General features: G+C 35.7%; 1 protein-coding gene and 1 pseudogene across 6 annotated transcripts in view; one reads left to right on the forward strand and one right to left on the reverse strand.

The window, feature by feature from the left end:
* PIAS2 (protein inhibitor of activated STAT 2) overlaps positions 1-27,673 on the reverse strand; it is a 93,371-nt gene that overhangs the window by 11,986 nt on the left and 53,712 nt on the right. For all 5 annotated transcript variants that reach the window (XM_081253024.1, XM_081253025.1, XM_081253022.1 and 2 more), the window contains 5 exons: positions 25,416-25,521; positions 23,954-24,027; positions 17,399-17,559; positions 10,537-10,670; positions 7,872-8,043 (listed from right to left, as the gene is read on the reverse strand). In XM_081253024.1, the coding sequence (XP_081109150.1) occupies positions 7,872-8,043; positions 10,537-10,670; positions 17,399-17,559; positions 23,954-24,027; positions 25,416-25,521 (647 nt within the window). The remainder of the gene's footprint in view (positions 1-7,871; positions 8,044-10,536; positions 10,671-17,398; positions 17,560-23,953; positions 24,028-25,415; positions 25,522-27,673) is intronic.
* On the forward strand, positions 3-7,841 carry LOC308627212 (small ribosomal subunit protein eS25-like; annotated as a pseudogene). The gene has a single exon. The product of its transcript is annotated as a small ribosomal subunit protein eS25-like (transcript).

Consider the following 27,673-nt stretch of genomic DNA (forward strand, 5'->3'; position numbering starts at 1 on the left):
TAAATAGCATGGGAAATTACAAACAATCTGGCTGTTAGTTCACAGGAGAGAAGGGCTGTACCACTGGGCATTGTCAGTCGTAAGTTCACTAAGTTTCCAAACAACTATATGGCAGCTACTCACTACACAGTACTCCACTCACTCTCCTCTTTCATAACAGTCTTCACTTTAACATGAACATATGTTGGCTCTCAACAGCAGCTGTGACATAAGAGCAAGGTGGCATTAAAACATAATGGACAGTGCTGGAGCAATACATAAAACTTTGATCCATAAACAGGAATATACTCTACATAATGATTTTATTAATGTATGTGTAACATGTATGTGAATATTAGTAATTTTATATATAAAGAAATTTAGAAATAAAATAGAAGACTCCTAAGATTTGATTAAAATCAGGGTACCTTTATGAGTGAAGCTACTTACTATAGCTCAAGCATGATTTCTTCCATTCTAACGTGAATTGTATTAATTATTAGTGATCTTATCTGGGAATCACCCAAGCCATGAGAGCCAGTCCTAAAGCCAGCCAGCCTGATAACAACAGGCAGCAATCAGAAATTAGAATAAGACAACTACTCAGGATTTAAGACATAATATCCAGAAATAAAAATACTGGCTGCCATGATACCATCTACTCTTCTAAGAGGGCTTATGACTTTGAAATTCGCTGTTCATGCTATGAAAAACACAAATTACACTTAAGATATACTTTATTACTGGTATTTATACATGTACGTATACACACTATATATATAATAACTTTATAATTTTAAGAAGCAGTATAGTTAAACATATTTTTGAAAAAGTTCAGGAAAAAAGAGAGATGATTTTGCATTCTTCCTACTTAACCTTCATTTTATCTTAGTCCAGGGTAAGCAATTAGAAGTTCTCAAGAAAACATCTTGAACATATATATACAAGAAACTAAGCAATGTTACAGACTCTCTGGCTGATGGTGGCCACCTTTTTGTCCAGCATCTTAGTGAGGCTGCAGTGGTAGCACCTGCTCTCCGAGCTCTGCGATGCCACACAAGGATGACAAGAAAAAGATAGATGCCGGAAAGTCAGCCAAGAAAGACAAAGACCAAAGGCAAAATGTGGGACAAGCTCAATAACTTAGTCTTGTTTGACAAAGCCACATAAGACAAACTCTGTAAGGAAGTTCCTGACTATAAGCTTAAAACCCCAGCTGTTGTCTCCGAGAGACTGAAGATTCACAGTTCCCTGGCCAGGGCAGCCCTTCAGGAGCTGCTTAGTAAAGGACCCATTAAACCGGTTTCAAAGCACAGAGTTCAAATAATTTATACCAGAAACACCAAAGGTGGAGATGCCCCAGCTGCCAGTAAAGATGCATAAACAGGTCCCACCACTGTACATTTTTAAAAGTAAAACTTTACTAAACTAAAAAAAAAAAAAAAAAAAAAGGAGGGTGGGGGACGGGGACACAGGGACATTAGGTCATTAGGACATTAAGGTCAGCATTCCAAAGCGCTGCCAGTAAACTACCGTGAGCTTAATGAGAGAGGCACAGAGCTCTGTAGCTGGAAGGGACCACTACAAAGATGAAGCACAACTGACAGAAACAGTACAACCATCAAAGTTAGACTGACAGGACAAGTAGGACCTCTAGACATCCTTTCCCTTGGTTGAAACTTCCTGTTATTGCTCAGATTATTAAATACTGGTAATAAGAAATGATGACATATTTGCATGACATTCTTCATACTCTAAACAACTGACAAAACTATTTCATAATCTCTATTAAAAATCTCAAACCACTTAAATAATCACCACCTATCTAGACACCGGAGTCCCTCTAAAACCAGTTTGCATTATAACATGAGGCTCTTGTCTAGCTGTTATTCTGTACTATTTGTCAAAAATACAGATGTTGTTGGAAAGGAGGAAAATGAAGCCATCTTGAGAGGACACACATGGCTGTGCTGGCGAAAAGCAAATAAAAAACATAGGTCAGAGTTCAGGAATCTTAAACTGATCCATTTGGGAGGCAAAGGAAATATAACATGCTTGAGACGGTAACATAAGCCTCATGTTTCAAAACACATTTTCCAGATGTAGATGAAGATGGACAAAAAGAGCAACCTGCCTCTGTTAGAATCAGAAGGTTTCTTGGCCTCCAGTGTTACCTGTCAACCTAAAACCACAAAGGTAGACTCCAGAGGGGGAAAGAGAAAACCTGAGATGAGCTCAAGTACATATGTTATATTAAAGCACATCTTTTTCTGGAGGTTTGAAGACACTGGTCCTCTACAAGGATGAAAGTAGAACAGAAAACCACCAAAAGTGTTTTCAAATTACAAATGATCCTACCTCCCACACAGGAATGTGTATCAGAAATTGGGGGATGGGAGATGGGGATAAGAAGGAAAAAGACAGGGACTTCCCTGGTGGCACAGTGGTTAAGAATCCGCCTGCCAATGCAAAGGACACGGGTTCAAGCCCTGGTCTGGGAAGATCCCACATGCTGCGGAGCAACTAAGCTCATGCACCACAACTACTGAGCCTGCGTTCTAGAGCCCGTGAGCCACAACTACTGAAGCCCGTGTGCCTAGAGCCCATGCTCCGCAACAAGAGAAGCCACCACAATGAGTAGCCCCCGCAACTAGAGAAAGCCTGCGTGCAGCAACCAACACCCAACACAGCCATAAATGAATGAATGAATGAATGAATGAATGGAGACACTGGTATATGTTAGTACTAAGGAGGGGGTTTAAAAAGTGGCTCTGGGGCTTCCCTGGTGGCACAGTGGTTGAGAGTCCGCCTGCCAATGCAGGGGACACGGGTTCGTGCCCCGTACCGGGAAGATCCCACATGCCGCGGAGCGGCTGGGCCCGTGAGCCATGGCCGCTGAGCCTGCGCGTCTGGAGCCTGTGCTCCACAACGGGAGAGGCCACAACAGTGAGAGGCCCGCGTACTGCAAAAAAATAAAAAGAATAAAAAAAAAAACTTTAAAAAAAAAAAAAAAAAAAAAAAAAAAAGTGGCTCTGATTATTATGGTTGTTTCACAGTATTAATATATCTTAATCATATATATATTTTTTAAGATGCAAGCTTTTGAAGAAGACCCATATATATATGTGTGTGTGTGTATATATACATATATATGTATGTGTGTGCATATATATATACACACACATACAATATACACACATACATACGATTTCATTTATTTTAAAAAGTTCCTACTTAAAGGTACATTTAATCTGTCACTTTTTCTCTGACACTGAAAGAAATGAAAAGAAAAATTTCAAGTTTACAAGAAAAAGACAATGGCTGCCTTCCTCTTGCTCCCTCTTCTCTTCCTTTGATATCTCACATTGGAGATTGTCTTTTGTCTTGATCCTGAACTGACCTTTCAACCTGGATCAGACTTACAGAAAACAACAATAAAACTCATTTCCCTACCCTGGCCCCTTTATTTCCATCTGTAAAGGAGTAAGGTCAATGTCCCAATGCGCATGTCACCACAGTAACTTTTTTTTTTGTTCTTTTTTTAACCACAGTAACTCTTAACCACTGCATACCTTCTGTTCTCATAACATGGAACTTTGAGTGATTAAATAACTATTCCTTGTTTCTCCAACACAAAAGGCTGTCACAACACATGAAAATGTCACAATCCACTGACAGTACAAATTATTAAATCAACATCTAAAATCTCAGCAAACATCAAGCTATTTAGTGTAGGTTAATTCCTATTACCTGAACTTTGTAACCATTAATACAAATTCAACTTTATATCGAATGGGTGAAATGTGTCGTTTGTTAGGATTATCAAATTACCTACTGGTAGAAAGATTTTTGTTTTAATCAGAATCTTCACAAAGACCACATTCAGAAAGGTAAATGATTCTGATGCCTATGCAAAAAAAGATGTACTTATAGATACGGAATAACAGGAACCATGGAGAAATGTAAATGGCTATGTCTGGTGGAATTGTGGGTATGTGATGCTACAAAATAATAAAAACATTTTTTAAAACTTTTAATATTTGTTACTCCCTCCTCACAGGATTGGCAAATACACACACAGGCTTTATGTGTACAATATGTATGTGCACATATATGAATTTTTATAGCTGTATCCCTAGTATCACAGCACAAAGGTAAACTGCTGGCATGCTGCTAGACAGCAAATATTAGTATTCTAGACTGTGTACTAGATCACTGAATTCATCATACTTGGCCCCAACTTACATGTCTGAAAATTCAATAACTTGAATTTTTATCCATAAACCTAAAATTCACTGGGTGCTCCCACTTTATGATCATAAAAATATTTTAAAAGATTCAATTTTGCTAATGATTCTTAATCTATTTCTAATCTTTGTTTCCTGTCTTTAGAATACCTCCTCATTAATGACAAAGCAGTCATTCAATTTCCCAGGCATGGGGTAGGGACACAATATTTAAAATTATCTTTTAATTTAGAAAAATAGCAGAGGTTTTCTAAAAGTCTTAGATTAAGGTGCCAATTTCTTCTGACAGGCTATGCAGGGAAAGAGGCTAGAAGAATTACCATCAAAGTGTTAACAGAATGCTTTTTATTTCTTGATGCTTTGAAAAACTGTTTATAAGAATAATTTTTTTCAAAAACAATACCTCTTAAAAAATAACTGCTCACCTGAATTTTAGACTGTAACTTAAAGTTTTCCTGTTTTTCCTCTATTTCCCATTTGCTTACTATCATTGACCAAGAAGTCCTATGATAAACTTACACCTCAGAGAAAATTTCTAGATGCTGACACAAAAGAGAGGATATGAACAGAATGACCAGGAACAAAAACTAGGAGATAAAAATGTAAGAGTTGGAAGGGATTACAGAGATGATATAACCATAGCATGAGTCTCCACTGTGACACCTGGACAGGTGGCATCCACTCTTCCTTAACACAGAAAATGTGATTTTAGCACAAAACTTCAACTTTCTTAGTGTTCAGAAAACTCCAACGGGAAGTTTTTCCATGTATCTTTCCTCCATTGGACTTAGATCTGCCAAATGTTATAACAAAGAATCAACTTAACCCAGTTCATCAATGACTCCCGTTCAAGAACTACAAGATAACTATAACATATTCTTTTCTCCTGGCTTAACAGCTTCAATCCTTAGACCCATTCATCCATCAGGCTATGTTTCCACTATTCACATCCTGTTTCCCTCCTCTGGCTGCTCTCATTAATACCCTTCTTGATGACAGCCCTGACTAAAATGGTCTAAGTGAAAGTTTTCTAGCCTAAAATGGAACAAAACTGGCATGCGTATGTATCCTGGACACTGCTTCGTTTATTAATGCAGTCTAAGAACAAATCAGCTCAAGTGGTGAACCCTTCAAACCATTAAGTGAATTCTGACATTTCAAAGAGTTTCTATCAGGAATGGCCATTAATTTATGGAATGCCACCATCTATTAATATGACTATATACAGTCATCCCTTGGTATCTACAGGGGATTGGTTCCAAGGACTCTCCCACCCCCTACAGATACCAAAACCCATGGATGCTCAAATCCCTTATATAAAATGGAGGATACTTGCATATCATCCCATATACTTTAAATCATCTCTAGATTACCTTATAATACCTAATACAATGTAAATGCTATGTAAATAGTTGCTGACAACAAAGAGCAAATTTTGCTTTTTGGAACTTAAAAAAAATTTTTCCCCAAGTATTTGTGATGATCCCTGGTTGCCTGAATCCATGGATATAGAGGGCTGACTTGTTATCCTATGACAAGATCCATTTTATCAATGTATTTCCTAATAATAAAGCATTCTTAGATAAACCCTACTTGGTGGTAATGGATGCCATTTTAATATATTATTAAATAATTTACTAAGACTGAATTCAGAATCTTCACTGAACTTCCTAATGTGAGCCTGTTTCATAATGGTTCTTCTCTTTTGGCTGTTAATGTGTAAGTCTAGTTAGGGTATTAAGAGTTATGTCAACTTTGTGGAATGAGCTGGGAAGCTGCAATTTACAGACATTTTAAACCAAAATTTTCATGTGTTGCTGGTTTAGTCAAAAATTCCTACCTTATACTCACAATGCTAGTTTTTATTTTCTTTTTAACCTCGATGAGGAGACTTACATCTACCTCTACAGTAGCTGACTGCAGGTGTGAACTATCCTGATTCCTCTGCATATTGAAGTCATTTCAGATTGTCACCCAATGTACGTGCCACTCCTCCAGTTCTGAGTCCTCATCAAGTATTGGTAAAAATGTGCTAAAGGACACATAAAGGGTAGACCCTTATGGCGAGCCACCAGAGACACCCTCTACGATCACAGTAACTCACGAGTCCATATCACTACGCACAACCCTTCAACCTGGCAGGAACCCATCTAACTATAATACTGTGCAACCTATGTTTTTCCAGTATATTCTAAAGGGTTTCATTAGAGAGTAAAATCTGGAAATACCACATCTAAGCATTCATTCCCATGATTCTCCACTTCAGGAAACATTTCAAAATTACATTTTCATTTTTTATTATTTAAATTCTAGAAGTGCCAAGCAAATTGTCTGAAAGGAACAATAAATGATCAGCACCCCACCCAAAAAATCCCACTTGAAATACTTCATTTTCTGTTCCACTAAAAAAACAAACAAACAAATAAAAAAACACCCTTACTGTGATGTGTAAATCACATCTGGAAATATAAGCATTTTAACAGTGAAGAAAGCAGCACAAAAAGTTTAATTCTCCTGGTTTCAAAAGTAACTATAAAAAAAGAATGTTTCAAAAGTGCACCGAGAATATAACTCCACTTGTATAAAATGTCTAAAAAAGGCAAATTTATAGAGATAAAAAGAAGATCAATGGTTGCCTAGATTTGGGGTGTGCATCAGGATTAACTACAAATGAACATGAGAGACGTTTACTGGCTGTTGAGAATATTCTACAACTGAATTGTGATGATGACTATACAACTCTATGAATTTACTAAAATCACTGAACTGTGCAATTGAATACTTAAGATGGGAGAATTTTATGGTATATAAATTATACCCCAATAAAGCCACTAGAGAAAAGAAGTGCTATGAGAGGCCAAAAGATAAGGCTGGCATACCCAAGTTTGAAACAATATGCTCATGGATGTCAAGAGAACCCGCTGCTACTTTCCTGTAGGTTCCAAAATCTCTAAGAAGCACCTATTGCTAAATACTCAAACCTGTCACTCACTATATGTCAGCAACAGCTTCTGCCAGATGACTCATAAATAAATGCTAGACTACATTTACTAGCCCATATTTTGCCCTGGAGAGGGTGAGAAGGGAAGGCAATCAATTTTTTACTGAGACAATGACCATGTGGCTGACACTGAGGCTGAGCTCTTTCATTACCTTATTGAAACCTGAATTTAGTCTTATGAGGTAGGCATTATTTAACCCCATTTTACAGAACAGGAAAAGGAGGCTCAAACAAGTTAAATATTTCACCCAAGATCACAGAATGAGTAAGCAATGGTGTCAAAATTGGAATCCACACTTGTCAGATTCCCAATTCCACACACTCGGCTTCCTCATGTTGGTCTGTGATGCCAAATTTACTCCTTCCAAACAGATTCAAGAAAATAACAAAAAGTATAAATCTGAAATAAATATTTAGACATGAGAAGATTTCAACTCTCACTTCCCAAAGATGGGAATATATTCTTCATCAAAATTTGCTTTCCTATAAACAACATGCTCACTTGAAAATATTTCAACTGAACAAAAGGCAAATTAAAATAGCCCTATATGGTTATGCAACTCTCAAAGAGACATTTACAAACTTATCCCAAGAACAGTTAGTTCCAAGTGTAATAAACAATAGTGAACTATAAATTAACAAACCCTTTGGTTGGGCTGCTTTGTGTTTCTGACATAAAGATGCATTTCCTTTTGGCAGGAGGGTCTTCCTCTTCATCAGAAGAGCTTTCTATTGTTAGGTCAATGACATCCACTTTCTTCTTGTTTGTCTCATTGGCTACAGTCACTGAACAAGGCTTACTGAGGATACCTGCAGCTGCAAGTAGGGAACAGAGGGGAAAAAAAGTCAAAGATGCAACACGAGCTCTAACCATAAGAGTTTTAACAGTGCAGCACATCCTGGAGAATACACAGCCAATAAAGCCCATACTCTGTCCGGACAGAGACCAACTCTCTAACTCCAGTCATCTGTCTATAAAATGACTGCTTACCTAGGGAGACAGGGTGAGCGCTATGCCTTGTGAGAAGATCGAAAGCCTCTTTCAGATGGCACACTCCGCGTTATCTCTCCAGTACTGCCGACAGATTTGCACAGATCCTGCTCCTCATGCTATCTCCCTAGGTGAGGACTCATGTTATACACAGACATCCAGAGTTAAGGGGCTGGTCTCTGGCCATGGACAAGAGTATGTTGCTTTACTGGCTGTGTACTCTCACAGACATGTGGTAGGGTTAAGTCAGAATCATACTTCTAGTCTAGCAAAGCAGTGGTGCTCATATCAAAGAATATATAAGCTCTACACCATAAGCAAGAACTTGATAAAATTTTCACCTTGATAAGCGGAAAAAACCCCAAACAGCTCACTTAAGTTACTCAGACATCTAAAGTTTTTCTTACCCGCTATCTACTTAGGTTCTCCTTTCTGCCCACTACAATAGTCTCACATGATATGTTAACTCAACATTTCAAAGAGTGGCGAGTTGAATCACCATTCTATTACAATCTATTTAGTAGAAAATGCATGCTACTTAATAATGGAAAAGCAGCAGCAACTAATTAACTAAATCACTATTTTTCTCAAGGATGAGGAAAACCCTGATCATTCCACCCATAGGTTCAGTAACAATCACAGGAGAATGATTAATATTGACATAAATCCTTTACTTTTTCCTCTCTTCTTACTCTGAACGCCTATTATTCATTACATTATTAGAATGTTAAATATAGTCAGCACAAAACTCAAATGCAGTGAGTTGACTATGTCAGATAAAAGAAACTAAGTTCACCTATCAGTTTCAATTTCTCAAACAGCCTTTATTTTCCCCACTCAGTGTAGACAGCACAGGGAGTTGAAGGTTGAGTATAATTCCTAGGTAACCAAGGCAATAGTCAAATTTCTTCCCACAAGGCAATGGAAACAATTAGTTCACTTCTTTACCAACTAACCTATGACCATCTTCCCCCACCCTCCATTAATGGATGATACAGCCTCTCTAACCACACCTCCATCTGGGGTTCCTCCAACAGGTGCTCTAAAAATAATTCTGAGGGACCTCCCTGGCAGTCCAGTGGTTAAGACTCCATGCTCCCAATGCAGGGGACATGGGTTCGATCCCTGGTCAGGGAACTAAGATCCCACATGCTGCGCAGTGTGCAAAATAAATAAATAAATAAAAATTTAAAAAAAATTTTTAAATGAAAAGTTCCAAATAAGTGTCCACAGAAATGTCATTTATAATTTTTCATGTTGTAACAAGCACCATATATATTAAAATGATTTTAAATAACACAAGTAACAAATGTTGGAGAGGATGTGGAAAAAAGGAAACTCTTGTGCACTGTTGGTAGGAATGTAAATTGGTGCAGCCACAGTGGAAAACAATATGGCAGTTTCTTAAAACATTAAAAATATAACTACCATATATGACCCAGCAATTCCACTCCTGGGTATATATCCAAAGAAAACCAAAAACACTAATTAGAAAAGATACATGCACCCCCAATGTTCATAGCAGCATTATTTACAACTGCCAAGATATGGAAGCAACCTAAGTGTCAACAGATGAATGGATAAAGACAATGTGGTATATATATGTATTAATATATACAATGGAATATTACTCAGCCATAAAAAAGAACAAAACTTTGCCACTTGCAGCAACATGCATGGACTTGGAGAGCATTATGCTAAGTGAAATAAGTCAGAAAGAGGAAGACAAATACTATATGATATGACTTATATGTGGAATCTTAAAAATATAACAAACTAATGACTATAATACAAAAAAGAAGCAGACTCACAGATACAGAGAACAAACTAGTGGTGACAAGTGGGGAGAGGGAAGAGGGGAGGGGCATTATTACAGGGGTGGGGAAGCAGGAGATACAAACTATTAGCTATAGGATGTGTTGTACAACACGGGGAATATAGCCAATATTTTACAATAACTATAAATGGAGTATAACCTTTAAAAATTGTGAGTCACTACATTGTACACCTATAACTTCTATAATATTGTAGAGCAACTATACTTCAATAAAAAAATAATAAAATGATTTAGGTGATTGTTTTATTTACTTTATATATGAAAAATATACTATGAAAAAACTGATTATAATGTGGTATAAACTTTAGCATACTTCTTACGAATAAAAATCATTTGGGAGAAATTACATATGTAATAGATGATCAAAAGATAAAGTGAACAAACTGAGCTCCAAATGGTAGCTCTAATGGCCAAAGTTAACGCTAATGATAACATCACACAAGTCTCATTGCTTTGCTCTCTGCTGCCATTCTGCACATACTTTCTATTTTTGTACATGGTTGGCTGGATACTTTCATAGCTTCTTTCTTCGGTCTCATTGGGCACCAAGAACCATCTTCTTGGAATTTGATCTCATCCACATCAGAACAGTCATTGAGAATTTCCATAAAAAGCCTATAAACCAAGTAAGAAGTACAGAAATGTAATCAAATGGCTCTGTTCAAAGGTGAAATAAAGTAACAAATTTTACCTTGGAGACAAAAGTAATGCTTTTTGTTTGTTTTGGCCCTAGGCTTTAGCTGTTTAATGGGCAACAAAAGAGTTAAGTGACTTACTGAATATCATCTTAAAAATCAGTGATTAAACAGAAATAGACACCTGGAGCCTTCTTGCTGGGATTGGCAGTAAAGAAACCACCCTCAGGGACTTCCCTGGTGGTCCAGTGGTGGTAAGTCCGCCTTCCGGTACGGGGGACACGGGTTCCATCCCTGGTTGGGGAGCTAAGAGCCACATGCTGCGGGGCAACTAAGCCTGTGCACCACAACTACTGCAATTGCACACCTCAACAAGAGAGCCCACGTGCCACCAACTACAGAGTCCATGTACCCTGGAGCCCGCGCACCACGACTAGAGACAGAAAACGTGCACTCCACAACTAGAGAGAAGCCCATGCACTGCAGTGAAGAGCCCATGCGCCGCAAAAAAAAAAAAGATCTCACATGCCACAACAAAGACCCAACGCAGCCAAAAAAAAAAACAACAACCCCCAACATAACACATAAACCAAACATAAAAATTCTTGTACGAAAAATCATTTATTAGCTTACTATCAAGAAAAAAGGATTATAGGGGTGGGGAAAGGAAGTAGAAATATGGACACAGAAGAAGTCTCAATAAATTTAAAATAACTCAGCATACAAATTATGTTCTATGATCAAAATGAAATTAAATTTGAAATGTCTTCAGAAAAATACCTGGAAACTAAACAAAACAACCCATGAGACAAAGATAACATTAAAATAATCAGAAATTATTTTGAACTGAATGGAAATGAAAATATAATACAATCTGTGGAAGGTAGTTAAAGCAGTACCATCTTCCTATATTACAAAAGGACGCAAATCAATAACCTCAGCTTCTACTTAAATGAAACTAGAAAAAGAAGAGCAAATTAAAGTGAAAGTAACCAGAAAAGGAAAATAACAAAAAACAGAAACAAATGAAATAGGAAAAAATAAAATAAAATAGAGAAAAATCAATGAAACCAAAAGTAGGTACTTTAAGATCAATAAAATTGACAAACTTCTAGTCAGACTTAGGCTCACTCAGAAAGAAACAGATAACCCAAAGAGCGCTGTGTCTATTAAAGACATTTGTAGGGCTTCTCTGGTGTCGCAGTGGTTGAGAATCTGCCTGCCAATGCAGGGGACACAGGTTCGAGCCCTGGTCTGGGAAGATCCCACATGCCATGGAGCAACTAGGCCCGTGAGCCACAACTACTGAGCCTGCGCGTCTGGAGCCTATGCTCCGCAATAAGAGAGGCCGCGATAGTGAGAGGCCCGCGCACCACAATGAAGAGTGGCCCCTGCTTGCCACAACTAGAGAGCTCTCACACAGAAACGAAGACCCAACACAGCCAAAAATAAATGTAAATAAATAAATAAATTTGAAAAAAAAAAAAAGACATTTGTAAAAACTTTACCACAAAGAAAATTCTAGGCCCAAATGTCTTCACTAGGAAATGCTACCAAATATTTGAGGATTCATGGTACCACCACTTCCCGCTCCCTATATAAGGCCAGCATTACTCTGATACTAAAAACAGACAAAGACAAAACAAGAAAACAACAGACCACTATCTCTCATGAACTTTAGCAAAACAAACCCAACAATAAATATAAAAGATAACAAATCATGACCAAGTGGGGTTTATCTCCAGAATGAAAGGTTGTTTAATATTTGAAAGTCAGTCAATGCAAATCATCATGTCAACAGACTAGTCAGTTCAAGACAGCAGGACAAAGATATAAAAGGCATCCAGATTAAAAAGGACGAAGTAAGACTGTCTTTATTCCTAAAATATTACTGCCTATACGGAATATCCTATGTTCTATAACAACGCTATTCTAACTACAAAATGCATTTAGTAAGGTTTCAAGATAGAACACACAAAAATCAACTATATTTCTATATAATACAACTAAAAATATAAAAAACAATGCCACATGAAAAATATGAAACAATGGGATAAATCTGACATAAAGCATACAAGACCTATATACGGAAAACTACCAAACATACTGAGACCTAATTAACTAAATAGATATATATCATGTTCATGGATCAGAAGACTAAATATTGTGAACTCACCCTTAACTTATCTATAGATTCAACATTATACAAATCAAAAACCCAGATTTGTTTTCTAATTGACAAGCTGATTCTAAAATATGCAATGAAATGCAAAAGATCTATAATTGTCAAAATAATTTTGAAAAAGAATGAAGTTAGAAGTCCCAGGTTACCCTGATTTCCAGACAGTGCAGTACTGACATAAATACAGACAAATCAATGGAACAGAATACAGTTCAGAGATAAATCCACATATATATGGCCGACTGATTTTTGAAAAGAAGGTGCAAAGGCAATTCAATGAGGAAAATACAATCTTTTCACCAATGTGGCAGAACAACTGCATGACCGTATGCCAAAAACAAAAATGAAGCTAAAACCTTGCTTCTTATCTCACACCATGTACAAAAATTAACTTGAAGTAGGTAACAGATCTAAGTATAAAATTAAACTATAGAACTTCTAAAGCAAGCAAGGAGAAAATTTTTGCTTAGGTTAGGAAAAAATGTCTTAATATGATATCAAAAGCACAGTACATAAAAGAAAGCCTTGATAAGCTGGCCTTAATCTAAGAACTTTTTCTCTTTGAAAGACACTATTAAGAGACTGGAAAGAGGAAATGGCAGAAAACATTAGCAAACTACAGATCTGATAACGGACTTACATCCATAATATATACAGAACTATCAAAACTCAGTAATATGAAAAACAAACAACCCAACTGAAAAATGGGCAAAAGTTTAAGCAGTCACTTCACCAAAGATGACACACAGATGGCAAATAAACACACAAGAAGATGCTCAATACAGTCATAAGGGAAATGCAAATTAAATCCACTATGGGGTACCACCATATACCACTAGAATGTCTAAAATTAAAAAAACTAACCATACCAAATGTTGATGAGAATGTGGAACAACTGGAACTCTCATATATTGCTAGTGGGAATATAAAAGAGTACAACCACTTTGGAAAACAGTTTGGTAATTTATTAAAAGATTAAGCATACACCTAGTATGTGACCAGGGATTCCACTCATAAGTGCTTACCCCAGATAAATTAAAACATCAGTCCACACAAAGACCTGGACATGAATGTTCTTAGCAGCTCTATTTGCAAGAACCCAAAACCAGAAGGAACACATAAACAAGTGAATTGATAAACTGTTGGATATCTGTACAACGGAATGCTATTCAGGAATAAAAATGAACAAACTATTGGTACATGCAGCAATGCAGACAAATCTCAAAGCAAGTATACTGAATAAAAATAAGCTAGACAAAGGAAGCAGACTCTTCATGATTCTATTCATACAAAATTCTAGAAAATCCAAAACAACCTGTAGAAACAGAAAGCATATCAGTGTTTGACTGAGGATACAGTAAAAGAAAGAGATTATAAAGATAAATGAGAAAACTTTAGGTAGGACAGATATATTCATTATCTTATTGTAATGATATTACAGGTGTATACTGGGTCAAAATGTACCAAATTGTACACTTTAAATATGGGCAGTTCTTATACCTCGATAAAACTGATAAAAACAAATAAGGAAAAATGCTACCTTCATTAGAATATGTAATACTTTAAATATGTATTTTCCCTAATTATATGAAAAACATAATTCCAATCAAAATCCAAACAGGATTTCTTTGTGTAATTTAAGCATGCTTTTATTCAAGTGAAAATGGCAAACTGTAAAAACAGTCAAGAAAATTCTGAAACATATGGCCTAAGAGATATTAATGAATAACAGAAATCCAATAATTAAAATAGTTTTGTGCTGGCCAATACTTTGATCAATGGCACAAATACCAGTTCAGAAATGACACTTGAGTACAAAAAATGGTTTAAATGATGGAGGCAGTATCTTAAGCCCATGGGAGAGATTATTCATTAAGTGTTGGTGAGATTACTGACCAACCTTCAGGTGGAAGGGTGGAGTAGTGGGATCACCTATTCACTACTCTAAAGTTTCTCCCCTATCCCCAATTTTTTCACATAGTTCCATTCTTTAGCTTCATAGAGCTTAACACAATATGCAGTTCTTCACTGTCTCCCACTCTGGAAGTGCTCTCTTTACCATTTTAGATCTAGTATCTGACACAACAGCCAGTATTTAATAAGTATTATATTGAATGAATTCATGAAGGAATGCATGATGGAATAAAGAACTGCATGAATGGAAGGGGAAAAAAAAACGAAATCTTAAAAGTACCTGACAAAAAAACAAGTGAATGCTCATATAAAATCTCTGGGACTTTCTAAAACACATTGAAGACAGAAAACCAAAATGAAGAGACAGACTTGATGGAATAAAAATTTAAAGTTTCTGAATGAGAAAAATGTAACAATACAATCAGAAGGTAAACTGGGAAAATATATTTAGCATGTGTAAACAGAGAAAATAATATCCTCACTATATAATGAGCATTTATAAGTCAGTAAGAAAAAGATGAACCACACAGGAAAAAAAACATTAAAGGCAATTCATAAAAAGTATTATAACCAATATATGGATGAAGATAATAATTGATAATTATTGATAACTGATAATTCTTACAATAAATAAAAGTCAAAACAATAAGATATCTTTTCAACTAGGAAACGAGTAAAGGCATTTTAAAAATAAGAATTAATATGATAAGCTTGGTAAGAAGACTGAGAAGTGGGCTTCCAATACACTACTGGCAGGAGAATGAAACGACAACTTGGCGAGTAAAACTGTTTACTCCTCCTGGGAGGCATCTTGGTAATAAATAGTAAAAGTCTTAAAATTATATATTCTCTTTTATTCAGCATTTCAATTTCTGAGAGCTTAAGGAAAAACCCATAGACATAAACGAGCAAACAAAAGCTTCAAAAATGTTCATATCAAAAAAAAAAAAAAAAAAAAGATGTTCATATCACAAGGTAAAATAGAGTGGCAACCACATAGGCAATAATATTGGGTTGGCCAAAAAGTTTGTTTGGGTTTTTCCGTAAGATCTTATGGAACTTTTTGGCCAACCCAATAGGAAAGAAAACAAACAAACAAACAAAACGCTTAAATGATTAGTAGTGTAACCACAATAGAACATCAAGTATTTAGGAAACACACCCTAAAATATTAATGGACAAAGGGACATGACATATGCAACTTAATTCTCAAATGGTTCAAAAGGTTTCTGAAAATAGTTATCTCTTTCTCTCTATATACACACATACACACACCAAAAATACCTACACATTAAGAGGGAATGTGACAAAACAAATATGGCAGAATGTTAACAACTAACACATTATGCTACTGTGCAACTTCTTGCTAAATCTGAAATTATTTCAAAGTAAGTTAAAAAGTAAAAGTTTACAGAGAAAAAAGTCCCATCACTCTTCATTGTCTCATTCCTTTCTACAGTAATACTCTTTTCAAACTGAAAAAATGCCGAAGTATCTTTAAAGATCTAGGATATTTTTCACTCTATAGAGTGAAAATCATGATGTATATACACATCATTATGCAAAGAGTGATTTCAATCTTTTTTTTTTTTTTTTTCTTTTTTTTTGGCGGTACGCAGGCCTCTCACTGCTGTGGCCTCTCCCGTTGCAGAGCACAGGCTCCGGACGCGCAGGCCCAGCAGCCATGGCTCACGGGCCCAGCCGCTCTGCGGCACGTGGGATCCTCCCGGACTGGGGCACGAACCTGCATCCCCTGCATCGGCAGGCGGACTCTCAACCACTGCGCCACCAGGGAAGCCCGATTTCAATCTTTTTAATACATCAATAACAAAATCATCACCATAGGGTGGGATGTTGATGATTTTATTTTAATCTTTCCATTAACTGTATTTCCTAAATTTTAATAGGGGTGCATGGATGATATATGCAATTTTTTTAAACAGTGTTACAGGAAAAGAAGGGTACCTCATTTACCAATAATTAGTTTATATCATTTTCCTTAATTCTGACATACGCAATATGACATGAAAGATAATGCTTAAAAAAGTTTGGGCTCCAGGGCCTCCCTGGTGGCGCAGTGGTTGAGAGTCCGCCTGCCGATGCAGGGGATACGGGTTCGTGCCCCGGTCTGGGAGGATCCCATATGCCGCAGAGCGGCTGGGCCCGTGAGCCATGGCCGCTGGGCCTGCGCGTCCGGAGCCTGTGCTCCGCAACGGGAGAGGCCACAAGAGTGAGAGGCCCGCATACCGCAAAAAAAAAGAAAAGAAAAAAAAAAAAGTTTGGGCTCCAGAGTCAGAAAAACCTGGAAGTGAATTCTAGTTTTAAACTTAACAGCTGCGAAACACAACTCTAGCTACCCTATCACTTGCTCTGCGGTTTTACACAGACCTGGTTGCTCTTCAAGAAGTTCTAGGTAAGCAAAATGACATCACTAAGTGGATTTTACCCTTTCCTATGGACAATGAAATATGATCATGAAAAGCAAAAAGAAAAGCAAACTACTCACCCTCTTGTCCCCAAACACAAATAATATTATAAAGATAAAAGGGCCACTAACTACAATTTAGAAATAAGATTAAGTATAATTAAGTATTATGTTGGGATATACTTACCCGTCTAAAATTAGACTTTCATAGGCAGCTTTTTTGTCACACACAGGACAAATCCAGGTGGGCTTCTTCTCATTCATTTGCAGATAAAGGGCAGCGTCAAAGCACTGTAGATGTGTACAAGTCACTGCACGGCATGGGATTGTCAGTCTCATTTTTCCTAACTATAGGACAGGGAAGACAACATGGGAAATCATTTCAGAAAAGAGGACAAAGCCTCAAAAGTCATAAAAATGTGAAGAAGTCATACGAGACTAACAAAATGAAAAAGAAACTAAAACCAGAATTTATTTCCATCAAGATTGCTATATATTTTATTTGTATTCACTAAAGGACCTATAATTTTTAAAAGACTATCTCACTTTTTGAAAGTAGGTAAAACTTGTAAATTCACAGGAAGGAAAAGATATATATACAATGAAAACATGTCTCTTTCTCATCTCTTCCCCTATTTAGAGAGAACCACTGTTATCCATCTCTTGAATGTCCTTTCACAGATGTTCTATGCATAATCAAATGTGTATTTTAAAAAACATTTTCCCAGATATGGTGGCATGAAATCCACACAATTCTGTACTTACATTTAAACTGTCTCCAATCTCATCACTACAAATAATGCTGCAATAAATAGCTATGGGATAAATTCCTAAAAGCAAACTTTTTAAGTCAAAGAAAAAGTGTATGTGTGATTTTTGTCACAATGACAAACTATCTTCTACAGAGGTTACCTACTGATTTACGCATATACATGTATTAATGTGCTTGGTTCCCCTCGACCTTGTCAATATAGCACTATTGAATCCTTTGACCTCTGCCAACCTGATAGGTGAAAAGTACCCCATTGTAGTTTTGGAATACACTTCTCTTATTATAAGTGAAGTTGAACTGCTGCTGCTGCTTGTTTTTTTTTTTTTTTTTTTTTACTTCTAAGGGTCATTTGTGTTTCCAAGAACTGTCTATTCATAACCTTTTCTCATTTTCCACTTGGTTATTTATCTTTGGTTACCTGTATTAATCAGCCTCCTGTATGTGATATGAATTGCAAATACATTTTTATATACTTTTCTTCACTTTTGTATAAGCGCATATGTTGATGTTTCAATATACTCATATAATCTAGTACTCTGTTCAATTCTTATTCCAATTGGTAGAGGAATACCAACATCAAGACATATATAGCATCCAGATTAGATCAGATCAAGTTTTTCTGTAGAGCCTTTTGAATCTCCCTGTATACTCCCTTTATAGAAAAGATCTCAGTTTATAACCAGCTTTCTTATTCTGATAGAAAATCTGTTTCTCCCACTACACTCTAAACCCCACAAGGTCTATGTCACTGTTCACCAGTATAATCCAAGTGTCACAACACAGTACCAAGCATGCAGCCTATGCTCAGTATTTGTCAGCCAGATGGTAGAATGAATGGAGAGAGTGGGTAAGGGGCAAAGAGAAAGAAAAGGAAGAAGGAAAGACTTCTTTATTTGTACTATAAAGTCTAGAAGAAGTCACAGCTAAACTATAACACTGTTAACTCTGCCTGAGGGGTGGGATTTTTAGAATGTTCCTTTTTTTTTTCTTTTGGTTTATCTGTAGTTTCTTTCTGCTAAAATGAACATTGGTTATTTTATAATTTAAAAAGAAAATAATTATCCAACTCATCATTATAGCAGTAACTAATGCTTATACAGTTGTACCTACATGTAAGGTATCACGTTGAATACTTTAATCTTCGTGACACTTTACATTTTAACCTAACAACTACACTAAACAGTTGATATATATTATCATCCCCATTTTATAATGAGGAAATAGGCAAAAAGAAGCTAACTAAATTGACTAACATTACAAAGTTAGAAAGTGGCAGAGTCAATATTTGAACACAGATGCTCTAACTCCAGAGTCCATAGTACCTCTAAGTGTCTAGGATTCTAAAAGAGATTTTGGAAGTTATAGTGATTCATGCAAGTACGTAGCACAATTTATTTAAGGTGGAAAAAAAGTGAGAAAAGAATGTGAGGTAATTTCTCTTCTATGATATTTGCCTCTATATTTTCCCTTCCTTTAATAACGAATTATCCCTTAAGTAATGTAGAACCTTACAGCATGCTAAAGACTTTTATGTAAATTTCATATAATTCTCATAATAACCCCATGACTCCAAAAGGACTAGTATCTATATTTCTACTTCTGAAATGAAGATGCTGAGGCTACAAGAGGCTAAAAACAATACAATCACTAAGATGCAGTTGCTAGAGCTATAACACAAATCCAAATGTTTTTCACTTTCATAAAGACATTCCTAGTCTTACATTATACACGGTGGTAGTTTTTGGTTTTACTTATCTACCTTTTCCTACTTTGCTAAGAGTTTTTGTTCTATAGGAATGGATGTTGACTAAATATCTATTTAGCACCTAATGAGATGATCAGAGGATTATTTTTTCTTTTTCAATTATTATTATAGATAATTTCAACAGATTTTCTAATATAAAACTATACTTGCATTCCTAAGAGGCATCCCTTTGTTATCACATATTATCCTTGAAAAAGAGTACTGGATTCTACTGGCTAGTGTTTTATTTAGGAATTTTCCATCATTGTTTTTTTACATAATCCATGTTTGGAAACAACCCAAATAATCACTAAAAACGGTTGAAAAAAAATAAGCTGTACCATACCAATTCAACAAAATACCTAGAGTGGTTAAAATTAGATCTAGACATATTAATATATTTAAGATATACCATTAATTTAAAAACAGTAAACCACTGAACAGTATATATAGCACAATATAGTTTTTTCCAATAAACATACACATGATTATAAACAGAGTTAAATCTAGAAAGAAAGATATCATATTATTTAAAATGTTACTTCTGAATAGGTTTTAGCAATTTAAAATTTTCTCTTTTGTTTATTTGAACAACTGTATAATAAAGTAGGTATTATTTGTCAATTTTTTGGATTTGTTTCTTTAAAATAATGCTCTATCTAACTCAACCTACTATGGTTTTTTTAGGCAACCAGTTCTCAAACTTTTGGCTTCAGAATCCCTTTACACTCTTCAAAATTGAGAACCTCCAAGAGCTTATATGTATGTAAGTTGTATTTACCAATATTTATTGTATTAGAAATTAAGAGACATTTTTAAAACACAAGAATACACAAGTACAGATTCCATCAGCCATCAGAGCAATGACAGCAGCCCCTGTCAGGTAACCCCTATCAAATATCACTGTCTACTCATGAGAGAATGAGAGCAAGAAAGGGACAAACTGTGTCCTAGTATTATTATAAAAATAGTTTTGACTTTCTGGACTTCTTCAAAGAGTCTCAGGGATCCCCAGGTACCCTTGGGCCACAATCTGCAATCTGCTGCTTTTTTCTTTTTCTTCCTCTTCTACGCCATTCTCATCTCTCCTGTAACTGCCTTAGAATTTCCATAGCATAAAGAAACAAAAACATTCAGGACTACAAAAGTTGCTGATCCTAAATTTAATGCTACTCTAGTGTCTTCCAAGAGCTAATGAACATTTCCCAAGTTAAAAAAGCATTTATTACTAACTGGCAAAATCTGACCGATTTCCTAATACTGATTATGGAATGTTAATAAAAAAAGATTTGAATGTGCTGAATTCTATTTAGTCAGATGACGGCACTGTTTTGAAATGTATTGATTTTTTTTTTTTTTTTTTTTTTTTTTTTTTTTGCTGTACGCGGGCCTCTCACTGCTGTGGCCTCTCCCGTTGCGGAGCACAGGCTCCGGACACACAGGCTCCGCGGCCATGGCTCGCGGGCCCAGCCGCTCCGCGGCATGTGGGATCTTCCGGGATAGGGGCACGAACCCGTGTCCCCTGCATCGGCAGGCGGACTCTCAACCACTGCGCCACCAGGGAAGCCCTGAAATGTATTGATTTTATGAATAAAATGGTATCTAACACTGTAATGCAGCTTTTTTATTAATCAAATATTAAGCAGGTAGCATCTAAATTGATTTTTACTTCATTATAGACTAATTAGTATCTGTCTAAAGAAAGAGTAGGTATAAGCAAAAATGGCTCAAATCAGTGGTTCCAAACTATTTGTAGAAGCGGTACCTTTTTAAAAAAAAACTTGAGTCAGAATCAAACAGGACATAAAATCAAACCTATTTTTCTTTTCTATCCTGGGGCACCCACCTAGCCCACCTCTGCAGGACAGTCCAAAAATCACTAGCTAATATCACTAAGATGGAACTCCTATGTAAAATTCAGATACTGTGTTCAAAAATTTAATTATACACACTCAATCAGATCCCTCTTTAACAGGTGTTGTAAAATGACCTTCCTTAGGTCCTAAGGACAGAGGTTTTGAACTGTGCTCTCACTATCCAGATTCATGTCTACTTCAAATCACTTTACAAACCATATTGTGAAATAGAACATTTCTCCCACAACCTTAAGCTATCATTTTCTCTCATTTTTGCCTAATTAACCCATGGTTCACCACTTATCCTTCCAAACGCCTATGATCCTTTTTTCTTCACCATTTCTCATCACCACCCCAGATCCTGTGTTATTTCCACAGTCAGCTGGCTATACCCCCTCCATTCTGCTATCTTCAACTGATACTAGTATCATCTCTACCTCTAAAACTACTTTCATCATCTAACTTCTGTCATCTATCTGTTAAATTTGATCAAAACACCTGTTTGGTTTTCTGATAACATAGATCACATCCTATAGTTAGCAACCCAACGTTAGGTTAACACTAGTATAGTTGGAAGAGTACCATTCACTCTTTTCTTAGAAAGTGCTCTGAAAAAATCAGGTAGGATGAATACTGAGGAAAGCTCAAAAGATAGTCTCAGAAACAGATCTGTTTTCACTTGTAAGCAGAGAAAGAAAACATTTAATGAACTTAAAACAGAATCTTGTTACTTCATTTCTTCAAATAATTGAAATGTTAATTTTCTTAAAACTGTCAGTTTTATTAAAATTGACACATGTGAAAGGAACTATTCCCTATTCTTATATAGAAGAAATCCTAACCATGCCAATATACCACTCTCACTATTTGGAATGTCCAAGAATCCAATAGTTTGGTTATTGTTTTGTTTTGGTTGTTGTCATGTAGAACAGCACAGTGTTTGAAGGAAAAAGTGGAAAAAAATTTAAAAACCAGTTCCAAGACAGTAAGACTTACAGAAAATGGAACTGTGCAAACTGTACAACTCCTTAAGTAAATTGTGTAGAAGCACTTTCTTCCTGGACATACTAAAACAAAAAGGTGACGTGAGTTCCCTTCCCAAATAGTGGTTGTGCTTAGAATACAGCTGGCAATGAACATTTGCTGAATATACTAGAGTTAAATCATAAGAAACTTCCAATATCCAAACTGTTTTTGACCAACAAAATGGCAATTTCATGTGTTCCAATTTAATATCAATCTTAACATGAGAAGGAGGAAAAGGTACTGTGAAGAAATGAACTCAAATGAACTCACGACCAGCTTGTGAGTAGAGGAGGTCCCAAGCCCCTCTAGGGCCCCTGCCACCACCTCAGGGCATTAATGTCCTCCTGCAGACCTTCTCTGTGTTTCATAAACACACGTTTCCGATTTCGAAGCAATCCCAATTTCATGTTAAGTCTATCCCTTCCCAATAAAGGTAACTTAAAGTTAATGATAATAGATAATAAAGCTTTAGAAAGAAAGATATCTGCTTTCCCAAATAGAGAGGTAGAGACTTATAATCAGGATATTTATATTTTTGGCCCCATGTGGCAATATGGTACATTGTCTTATAGGAGAACTGGAATAATGTCAGAAGACCAAAATTTAAATCCTTGTTCTACTACAAACTAACTGTGTGATTTGGGTTAGCCAACTCCTTTCAGTCTCAGGTTCCTCATCTGCAAAATGGGAACAATTCCATACAGGCTTGCTAATAAGACAATATAAGGAGCACACAATAGGAACTCAACAAATTATTCCCTTCTCTGACAATTCTCTTTCCATTTAAAAAACTGTATGTTTCTCACAATGGTAGCTGGTCACCAAATGCCTCCCCCCAGCAACTATATTATAAATTCCTAATTCCATACTTTTCTCATAAAGTTCCTCTCATCTGGAAAGGGTCCCTTCCAAGAGTAGTGATTTTATAGAAGCCTTCATCCACTCTTCCTGATCTCGCCTATCAATTAGCATTTATTAGGTCCTAATAACTTTACTGCTATTTTTCAATACCGTTTATATTCTGATAAAAGCAGCCAACTCTCTAGATATGTTCAGTATTAGCTGTGGATTATCGATAATTAACAGTGACAGATTATTCTGAACCTAAAACTCTCTTCCCTCTTTGATGCAATATCCCTTTACACCTCTTCTTGCTTAGTCATTGCCTGAAGAACGTTTGCATTCTTTGGAATTATAATGCTTAACCATGAAGATCCCGGAATGGGAAAACGAAAAAAGTTCAAAGTTCTATAATATACCATTCATTCACATACTTACTTTTATAGGAAAATTAGTAACTTATAAAAAGTAAGATGCCCCAGAATGTTTTGTTGCTTTACTTACAGGGCACATCAAGGACACCCGAAGGCTAGTGGTAGCAATTTCACTATCAGGATCCGCAGTAAGTTTTTCTTTAACTTTAGGAGGGAAAATCAATAATAAAAACACAGTTTAAAAAATTAATTGTGACATATGAACAGAATTATAGAAATATATATATCATCTTATATAGTTTCCCAAACACTTCAAGAAACTACAAAAACAAAACAAAATGTTAAGTATTAACCATACTTCCAGTTATTAGGTTAAAGAATTACAAACTTACAAACTCTAGATGACACGTTTAATTGAATTTCTAAAATTTCTTTTTAAAAGTAAAATTGCAGGTGAGGAAGAGTTTCAAAGCAGAAAGCTGTTTAGGACTTAAGAACAATACAACAACTAGGAAAGGAACTTGGAAGGCAGCTATCCTCTGAGCTTCAGTGCTTTTCTAAAACACATTCATGACTGTTTTAATTTGGGAGTACTGGTAATTTCCAACAATTGTTAAATCTGTAAACAGAAAAGGTAAAATATTCTTATACTTCCTTTAACTATTGAAAACTACTATGGATGTGGGAATGTCTGTGATCTTAATCATCACGTAATGTATACAAGTTATTGTCTATACAAGCTAATGAAGACATACACCACCTTCAGATGCCTAATTCTCAACACCACGATAGGGAGAACAGGACTGGAAGTAGAGACAGTGGAACCTGAGTGGGGTAAAAAAAAAACTATGGAAGAGCTTCCATGGCTTTCAGCTCTAGGCAGGAAGATCAATACTGTACTGTCTGAAATGAGAAATGGCTTGAGTATAAGAAACAAAATACCATTTCAACCTACTTGGTTCCCTTTTCAACCTAGAGATCCTCTCCTCCTTTCTGGTTCATTCAGTGATATGGGAGGTAACTGGGAGAAAAACATTCTCTTTCCCCCCAAAAAAATGTCCTGCTCCATTAATTTCAATTACTGAACTGAATTATTTACACTTTGGGTTAAGACTTTTTTTCTCTACCTATTATTATACAGTATGAAAGCAAAGTACAAAATAAAACATCTCAGAAGGCAAATATTATTGTTGATGGATATCAACATTTCTTTTGCAAAAAGACCTTTTTTACTTAGAAGTTTTTAAATGTACATCACACTACACACCGCAGGTTTTGAAGACTTGCATTCCTATTCTCAGGTCAACGTAGGCATCAAAACTGCCATCAACCTGACATTTACCTAAATAACTTCTTATGAAAAGGTGAAAAATCAGATTAGTTGAGATTTAAAATTAATCCTCTTGGGAGTGGTTTCTAAGAGAAGGGCTTTTCAATTCATAGGGCTCCATTCTTAGAGTGTTTTTAATTCATAATTCATTTTAGGTTTCTAATAATTGTTCCCAAATTGTTCCTGTACGGATGTATATGTGAAGCTTTTTAAATTTCCATTTAAAGCATCTCATATGCTCAGTCTTACAAACATTACTTACTTAGTGCTCTGGAATGATCAGGGTTTCTAATACCTTTCATTTTTAATCTCTGTAATAACATGGCTGATGTGAGCTGTCGTACAAGATATACAGACATGGAGTAATTCTACAAAGAAAGATAATCTGTATTAAAGATGAGAGATAATAGTCTATTTACATAAAACACTTGTCTAAGAAGCTCTGGTTTCTAAAAATAACATTCAAAATAACTTCCACAAGACGGTCAATAACTGGGAAGGGAACAAAATCAACTCAGCTACTTTAGGGAAGATGAACGCTTCATCATCTCAGTGATTGAGATATTTCTCAATCACTTATAACTTTAAAACATCTATGTGAAAGATAAAATGGCTCAGATCAGTGGTTTTCAAACTGTGTTTCTAACTTAGCAAAACTGATGCTTTAGGGGCCACCATGGTATAAATGAGAATGCATTCTCCCATGCCCACTTTTAACTAGAATTTTCTGTTTTTATGCAATGGGGCTCTCATAATATATTCATTGAAAAATACGTTCCACTGCAAAAACAAAGTTCAAACACCTGTGGTCTAAATTAACACTTCACATCCAGAGTTCCACAGTTCTAATTCTGGCAGACACTTGCTACATGGCCTTAGGCAAATCACTCATATGAACCCAAAATCAGCTTTCTTTTGAGAAAAAATTTGACAGTTAATTCCTGTTCCCAAACGGGCATTTTACTAGGGAAGGGGAAGCTACTACAGTATATAAGACACATGAAGAAACTATAAAAATAAAAAAGACAAGGCCAGAAAATAATAGCATCCAATCCCATACTCTCTTAGATCTGGCACAAAGGAACTTTCATTAGCTATTTATAAAGCTATGAAGAGATGATATACAATTTTACCTAAACGCTAAAAACCTACTTTCATTACATTCATTCATTCAATCAATTCTATAATAAACAAAATACTTTTAATAGTTGCCAAACCAAATACTTTAAATATCATTTTTAATGTCCTGTAACAGTCCTTTCAAATTTCTGAATACCCACTATAGTGTGAAAATTTAAGTCAATTAATCATTATAATTACAAGGAAAGAATATTATTCCCATTATGTGGCCAAAAAACCCCCACACCTGTCAGGCCTTCAATGTCTGCAATCTTTTACTCAAAAAATCTGTAAATTCATAATCATTTCAAAAAGATATACTAACTTTTGTTCAAATTCCTCTCACTAAGCTTTAAAGCATTAATACTTGCTCAGTTAACAATGTCCCTTATATTTGCATATAACACCCATTCTCGAGATTTTATTTATTCTTTATAATAAGCAGGCCTCAGGGAATTAAGCAATTTGGCCAAAATCAAACAATTTGCCAACTTGGGACTAAGCCAAGATTTCCCAAATCCTTATCCAGTGCTTTACCACTGTACATTCAGTTCACACAAATAAAAAATATTAGGGATCAGTGTCTTATGATAAAAAAGTTAGAGTAAAAATTCAGAAATGAGAGCTCAAGAGAACAATCATTAAAGAGATCCTAATGTCTGTACAGTCAATACAAAAATATTCTTTATATCCAGCTCTGCAATTACCTTGGTGATAAAACCAAATAATTCTGGCTACAAACATGACTCAACTTCTCCATCCACAAATAGGAATACTATCCTTTATTTCTATGAAACAGCAACATTAAAGCTGATGTTCAGAAGTTAACTGAAATCTCTTGCCATTCTATTATTTCAGTTATATAAACAAGCAGTTCTAAAACGGAAATCCCTTGTTGTATTAATCAGTATCTCATAATTGACAAAATGCATTTTGAGACTAAGCATCAGCAGAAACCCAGGTTCATCAACCTAAAAATACAGAGGAAATAATATAAGTCTAAGTAAATATTTTCATATGGATGTCCACGTTATTTGAAGTATCAGCTGTTCATATAAAGGCTGGAACAGATTATTTCTAATCACAACATGAGTGCATTTAACCAAATGTTAATCTTCTTCAAAGCCTGAGAAAGCTTTCTTTGTTCCTCTTCAAAAATATATAACATTACCCCAAATTCCCAGTTTCTTAAAATACTACTTAAACACACATAAACACAATTGTGATTAACCATTAACTTAAGAAATACTGTAATGATACTTATTTCCTTTCTAAGAAAATAAAGAGATGATACTCAGGAAACCTTAAAGTTTTAACCTTGAAAATCTCTACATCTCTACCCTGAACTGAAAATTACTGCTTTTTAGGGTTACAAACAGAAAACTGAATGAGCTGGAGCTA

This window comes from Mesoplodon bidens (genome assembly GCF_964165515.1).
Source record: "Mesoplodon bidens genome assembly, chromosome: 13".
In the NCBI taxonomy this organism is placed as follows: Eukaryota; Metazoa; Chordata; class Mammalia; order Artiodactyla; family Ziphiidae; genus Mesoplodon; species Mesoplodon bidens.